This window comes from Ctenocephalides felis, unplaced genomic scaffold (genome assembly GCF_003426905.1).
Source record: "Ctenocephalides felis isolate EL2017-DRISC unplaced genomic scaffold, ASM342690v1 CF-g0.4_SCAFFOLD_01886, whole genome shotgun sequence".
Taxonomy (NCBI): domain Eukaryota; kingdom Metazoa; phylum Arthropoda; class Insecta; order Siphonaptera; family Pulicidae; genus Ctenocephalides; species Ctenocephalides felis.
Window position 1 is genome coordinate 185,015,389 of NW_020538040.1, and position 7,969 is coordinate 185,023,357.

Consider the following 7,969-nt stretch of genomic DNA (forward strand, 5'->3'; position numbering starts at 1 on the left):
CAGCAATTCATGGGAATAACAAAATCTTTCACTAGTTCGTATTTTTCTATTCGTTGTATGATGAGATTATCAGTTCAACAGGCCTTATATCATTTTTCAATTACCTACCCCTCGTTTGCGAAAGTAATTTCAATGACTGTAAAAGTGAGCGTAATACAATAGTCTCATAACAATTATGATACGAATCTTCCTATCGATAGAGAGAGCGCTTGCGAAACTGTCGGGACTAAACAACCCTTTGATGTTGGAAAAAGATATAATATAAATATAACTTATCTTGAATAGAAATATTTAAAACTGTAATAATGCAACACTAGTGATAAATATGTAAAATTGCAACATTAGATGCATTATGTCCAGTAACATATTTTAATAAAAATAAATGTACTTAAAAACTTAATTTTGTATACTTTTGATTGAATAAATAAACACCAATTGCTATCGACCTTATAGCAATAATCAGTAATTGCATATATAATAATAATAAATGGTAGTTTGTCCGAAGGCAGGTCCATGGTGTGCCAGCGCCACAATATCAATAATTCATTTTTCCCTCCCTTGTTTATTATTGCTATTACATTCATTTAACGTTTTCCTTTCTAAACTTTTGCTTACATGCTTTCTGGTTCTGTGTTTCATCTTTTAGTTCCCTGTATTTTCTCTATTCGCGTAGGTCATCAATCATACGCATTCTTCTTCTTCCTGGTCCTTAAATCCTTTAATTTTACCTTTAACGAGATCGTGTAGAAAGCACGTTTTGCAGAATGGGTCCAATCCAGTTGCCTTTTCTCTTCAGGATCGTGCTCAGTGGAATTCTTACTTTTCCCATCCTTCTCCTCCTGCATTTGTTATTTTATCTGTCCACTTTATTTTCTCCATTCGTCTCCAGCACCACATTTCAAAACTTTCTAGGAAGTTTTAGTCTGCCCTTCTTATAGTCCATGTCTCTGATTCGTACAGAGCTATGCTTCAGTACCAGTAACACTTTATTAGTATATACATATATGTAAATGTCTTTTGTTGAGCTAATGATATTTTTTTCATTTACATTGCATTGGTTTGTATAAAACTATATACAATACATCAAATTACATGCATTTATATATAAAAGGTATTTCACTCTATTTAAATTTAAATTTGTTGGTGTTCGTATCCAAAATCTTTTGATTCACGTTATTTGGAACAAAGCATAAGTGTATGCATAAAAAAATGTTACAATGCGTTTGTTGCAATATACCTAATAATAATAAATATTATCTTTTATTAAAGATTCTATTATTTTCAGCTGCACAGTTTGACATTGCTTCGCAGCAGCAAAGCGCGTTTGTGGGAAGGTTTGCCCCGCGCAAGTATCTTGTTTCCAACACACGATAAAATATCAATTGACCCGACGTTATCGCTTGATGCAATCTGATTGTGATTACTGTATTAAGATTACAAATATTTCACTATTACGATCATAGCGGATAATAAACGAGAGAATTCAGATGATGAGATGATAATTTCTGCATGAATTCGACTCGAAAAGGGAAAAAATGACACAAAAATTATGAGCTGTTTATGGTGTCAAAGCCTTAAAAAACGCCGTAAAGAAAAAAAAGTTGACTAAATTTCGTTCTGGTGATTTTTCACTCAAAGATAAAAACGCTCTGGTCGCCCAGTTGAATTTGGTTACAAAACAATTGTAGACTTTTAATCTTACTACCCAACCGAACGATCAATTCTGATGTATACCTTGATGAACTAAGGAAATTAAACAACGCAATCAAAACAAAACAGTGAATTATTTTATTATAGGCATCACATATCTTTGGCTATTAGGCAAAAGTTATTGGAACTTGGGTAGACATTTTTACCATATACACCATACAGTCCTGACTTTGCACCTTCTGATTACTTTTTGTTTCGATGATAACAAAACTCCTTCATTAGCAAACAATTCAATGATTGTGATGGTGTCAAATTGTACCTGATTCCGTTTTTGCGCTAATAAAAACCAGAAAATTTATAAAAGTGGGATGACAAAGATCCATGATCAAAATGGACAACAGTGCAAAATGCCATGGCACCGAGCACTGGCCAAAAATAATTCACTAAATCGCGCATTTCAAACATTGAGAACGCATTCCCCATGATTTAATAACATTATAAGTAGCAATCGAAATTATTGTAAAATTTAATAAATCTTTGGTGTCTATTATAAAGGAATACAATCTCAATTCCTTGAGATTTCTAAAGTTTCCACAGTGCATTGGTACCAAACAGCAATAAATTCATCTCGAGTTTCTCAAATAGCCGCATCACTTCTAATAGACAGCACAATATATAAAATGGTTTCTATGGGATGGCCTGCGTACATTAATATGAAAACAATCTAAGTGTTTTTAGATTAACTCTGAATTATTTATAGCTTCGAGTTTTTGGGGGTCGTGTCAGCGCGAAAATATGAAGTTTTCTGTTTACTTCACGACGCTCATCAATCAAAAACACTCAGGCGCGTCGGCGTTCTGGAATCTAAGAACTGAGCCCAGAGAGGGCAAGTTGCCGATTCCCTTATCGTAAGACATCGAGCATTTACTGGTACTGGGTAATAAAACATATGGGGAATTGTAATTAAAAACTCTAAACACGCTGTTGACATTATTTTATCTTTAACTCACTTGCCTCTTTTAAAAGAGTGTGGATTGAATAATGAAATTACCAGAAAACATTCCACATCCCAACCAAATTCGCTCCTACTTTAGTGATAATATTTAATATCAGCAATATGAAAAAATTATATGATTAGGAGGTATGCTAGTACCATTATTTTATATATTTGTCTATCCACCTTTAACAGACTTGTAATATCCAAAGGATTATGGATTAAATTCTGCAATAATACCTTTTTGCAATGTCGAAGGCTCTATCATACTACTTGCGACTCAACAATACCACATTCCATACAAATTCACTCATACTGATTTTATTCACTATCACCTGTTTTATCTATTATCACAAAGGGTTAACCTATCGCTACGAGTATCTGTGTAAAAATATTTTCATGATAATTTTCATTCAAATTGTTTTCTAAATATGAAAATAAAACCAATAAAAACTAGTTGGTATTCGTATTTTGCCTTGAGGCAAGTTACATGAACTTCCCGATTTGTGTAAATAATCGACTTAATCCATGATAGATAAATTAATTTATGAGTAGTTAAAGAAACGGCTCGGCCGATCGTCGAGAAACGATAATCCTCATCGAGCTACATCAAATGGTTTTTAAATTTCTGAAATCGGTTCAGACGTTTTTGAGCAAACGTCGATGAAAGTTCTAATTTTGAAATGCCAAAAAGACCATACTAATTTTTGCAAACTTTGACGAATTTTTAAAGCTAAACGAGTTGTCGTAGGGCCATAATATTTTAGTATGATCTAGAAGACTGTGGTATCTACCGTCAAAAAAATAATCATAAAAATCGTAGAATTTTTTTTTCAAACTTTATTACAAGAAAACAGCCCGGCCGAACTCTACCAAAAACTAATCAGCACGATTCCCAACCAATATCTTTCGAACGGTTTTTGAAGTTTCAGAATCGATTCAGAATTGCGGGCTAAAACGTAGACGAAAAATTTTTCACTTTTCTACGTTTTATAAAGACACGGTTTGGCCGATCGTCGCACAAAACCGACAAACAATAGTCCTCATCGAGATATATCGAATGGCTTTTAAATTTATGAAATCGGTCCAGCCGTTTTTGAGAAAACGTCGATTTACGGCAAAAAATCTGTTCACATACACGCACACACACACATACTTTATCCAAATTTGGTCTCATTCGATTCAGAATGCCTTGAAGCGTCGAAAAAACATAAAATTAGCGAATCGGATTTTTTTATGAAAACATAAACTTCTCTTTCGGGAAGTTAATAAATATTAGATTCATTCACCCATTGTAAAATGTCGAAATCTTAAGATCACGTGTATTTTTATTTACGAGGAAATTTTACGATTTTTTTTTTTTTTTAAATCAGGTAAAAAATAAATACACGTAATATCTTACTGTACCCCTCACTCCCCCACTGCCCCTAAAAATCTCACGTGATTATTGGACGCCCCCAAAGTTGTATGACCTATATTTTATACTAATAAAAAATTTCATTCTCGAAATCAATTTACATCATCGAAAACATGTTTGATATTTTTTCTTTGAGCGATTTCTAGAAATATGAAAATAAAACAAATTAATATCGGATTCTTTTGCCCATTGTTGACAATACAAAAATCTTAAATAAGTTCTATAAGGAATGTGACATGACCTATATTTCAATGATTTTCATTAAATTCGCGCATGGATAGAATTCAACCTAGTCGATTACTCTCTTAATTACAATTGCCTCTTGACAAATTCAGACAAATCTTTGTCAGCATCATCAGCAAGAAGGCAAAACAAACAAACAAAGGCGCATACGACATACGACAAACGACACGCAACAAGCAAAACAGAAAAGGCAGAACGCCCGAGTAGAAGCCTGATGAATTAATAAATGAATAAATAATGCCAGTCGCAGTTATAAGCAAAAATAATATAAGTCAGAGCGTATCCTCGCTCTCTTGCGGATAAGCGCGTGTAATCGGGCCTATTTGTATTTTTCAATATGAGGTTCACACCAACCCCGAGGGACGTAGATCACGTGGCTCACACAGTTAATCATCCATACTGTCATGCATCCAAAACACCCCGCACGAGGGATGGATATAGGTCCGAGAACAAGTGAATCCCACTTCTACCCTTCCACTTAAATAATTTCAATCATTTTTCGTACTGCCAAGAGAAATGTATTTAAGAGAAAGTTTTAATACGGGAAAGATTTTTTGAGCACGAGCCAAAGAAAAAATGAAAAAATCTGTCAGCTTAGATTTTCTATTTATGAAAATATTTGTGAAATTGTACATATTTAGACATACGAGGTGTGTTCAAAAAGTGCCCGGAATTACTAATAATTAAATTTCGCGGGTCTGGAGTGTCTGATTGTCAAATTTTTTTTTATTGTGTTGGTAACATGCCCCTAAAGTATGATGAAATTTTCAGCTATATTCACTGTTTACTTGTCTGTGGTAGTCGCTAAGGTTCGACGTGTTTTTTCTGAGCTCGGCGATTTTTACAATGGAAGAATTGAAAAGTCAAAGAATTGTATTAAATTTTGCGTAAAAATGAAATAAAGTGTTGCAAAGTGCAAAAATTCACCAGATATGGCTCCGTGTGACTTTTTCCTATTCCCAAAGTTGAAGAGACCCATGAAAGGACGGCGGTTTTCCTCGATTGAAGAAAATCGCTGAGAGTGCTCAAGGACATATCAAAAAGTGAATATCAAGGTGCTTCGAAAATTGGAAAAAACGCTGGCATAAGTGTATTATATCTGGGGGGGACTACTTTGAAGGGGACCACATTAATGTAGACGAATAAATAAATATTTTTTGAAAAAAGAAAATTCCGGGTACTTTTTGAACAGACCTCGTATGTACGTGTATAAAATATGTATAAACGCATAAACAAATAAATAATTCTGACATTCACAAAACATTTTAATACCTTATATATACAAAGTATTCCAGAAATCAACGTCAAACCAAAATGGGGTCATAGTATTGATTAATACTATTGATTAAAACTATAATGAAAAAAATAAATGAAAAACTCACGTAGTTTGAAAATTGTGAGCTTTTCAGTGCAACAGAGCTTTGGTAAAATGTAACATTTTTTCGTCAATGTGGTTAAATTTTATTAATTTTATTCATTTAAGCTCTGGATTCGTAATCGTGAATAACAGTTATAAGTCACAGTTGAAAATAAAGACACAATTTTAATTCTTGAAAACTTTAGGCAATCGGGTCATTATTTTAGACTGTGGTCTCAAAAATGTTATTTGCAATTACGAACCCAAAGCTTAAACAAATAAAGTTAATGAACTTAATCACAATGACCAAAAAATTATCACATTTTTACCAAAGCACTTGAAAGTTCATAATATTTAAACAACTTGAAATATTTTTTTTAAGTTATTTCAGAACAGGTCAATACTATAACCCTGTTTCAGCTTGACGTTAAGTTCTGGGACACCTTATACATGCATATATATATATATATATGTGTGTGTGTGTGTGTGTGTGTGTGTATGCATTTGGTGTTGATATAATATAAATAAGTTAAATTATATACGTTTTGGCCTCTATCCTAGGCTTATTAAGTACATAATAAAATTTATTTTGTAATGGATTTATTTTTTTCTTTTAGCATTAAAGCTTTTTTTGTAAATTACATTTGAACTGTCATCTGCTAGAAATGTCAATTCATTAGAAATTTGAATTTAGTTAAAATTATGAGCCTTATGAGAATAAAATATAGAAGAAAAATGTAATGTCTACATTATTATTGCCAAAAAGCAGCTGAGATATGCCAGAAATTAAAATATAAGATACAGCCAACAATATATGTTTGGCAGATGCAATGATATAATTCAGTTTAATAAATAACGCAATAAAACCAAAATTGCAAATACATTAGTTTTTAAACTTATGCACGTCGCATTTTAGTTTACTTTACTAAATTATTTAACAATTCAAAGAAAAAATTTCTACATATTAAAAAAATGATTTAGAATTTTATTTTATATGGCAAAAATTCATTTGTCTGGTATTGAATATGGACTATTTAGCAAGATGATCTTATTATTAGATAAAAGAGTGCTCATATGAACTAGATTTAACAAATTAATTCATCTAAGATTTGAGCATAAACAATAATGTTTATTAAAATTATTAGTAAAAAAAATGTACTTTAGAAATTATAATTGCCAAAAAGTAACTAATATATCGTACGAGATTATGAAAATCATAGACTAAAATATTGAAGCAATTATGTTGTGCGGTAAAATCAAGTGTGATATTGTTTTTTCACCGAAGATACTGAATTAAATTTTTTCTGAATTCCTTATACTGCTTATGCTAAAACCATAAATGAATCACAAAAGCAGAACATCAAATAGGATATTGAAAAGTATAGGATAGGATATTAAAAAATTTGGAACTTTTGAATTGTAGACGTGGGTACAGGACAACGTCTGTCGGATCATCTAGTATATATAAATTAAAATGGTGATTTCGCACAATACCAAATCAGATTTTAATCACATAAGTGCATCAGCTCGTACTTCGTAGTTGAATCGTCCCTTGACTTGTATTGCTCATACGACAAGAACTTCATAAAGTTTATGTGATCAGTCACGTGCTCGAGTGCGTGGTGCGTGTGCCTCGTGCCGCACATGTGCGCAACGACAACCCAAATCCACCACAAAATACAAGTGCACCGAAATATGTATGTGGAGGCGCAAATTTGCAGAAGCAAAATAAATGATAAAATGATTTATTTTTGTCGAATATAAAATAGATATTTGAGAGAGCGTGAAAAGAATCTAGATTAAAAGTTTATATTTTGATTTAGTTTGAAAAATTTTCAAGTTAAAAGAATTTAGTATTTAAAAAAATGTCAAATCAACCCTTCATTATCTTACATAGTCTTCAAAGACAGTTTTTCTATCAAAACAACTATTTATCCATAAACTTCGAATTAAAAAAAAATTATTGTTAAAAAAAATGCATCATCTCTTCATTATTAATTTCCCGCAAAGTAATTAATCACAGAAAAATCGTAAATTTTTGCATATCTTTACGTTTCAAAGGTTTTCGAACATTTTTATTATACCTTATTGTTAGAATAAATGAAGGTATGTGTGTATGGGTGTGTGTGTGTGTAGTATGTATGTATGTACGTGCGGACAGGGCCGGTCCTACCTTGAATGCAATGCATGCAAAAAATGCGGGTGCACACCTTAGGGGGCGCCAAAACGAGATTTGGATATGAAATTTATGATGTGGTTTTTCAATATCATTCAAGAAATATATGCTTTCCTTGAATCTTTTACTAAT

At 32.1% G+C, this 7,969-nt stretch overlaps 1 protein-coding gene across 1 annotated transcript in view; it reads right to left on the minus strand.

Annotated features, from left to right (window-relative positions):
• LOC113376378 (rapamycin-insensitive companion of mTOR-like) overlaps window positions 1-845 on the minus strand; it is a 39,063-nt gene extending 38,218 nt beyond the window's left edge. The window contains exon 1 of the mRNA XM_026616285.1: window positions 688-845. Coding sequence (XP_026472070.1) covers window positions 688-845 — 158 coding nt within the window. The remainder of the gene's footprint in view (window positions 1-687) is intronic.
• Window positions 846-7,969: the final 7,124 nt, after the last annotated feature.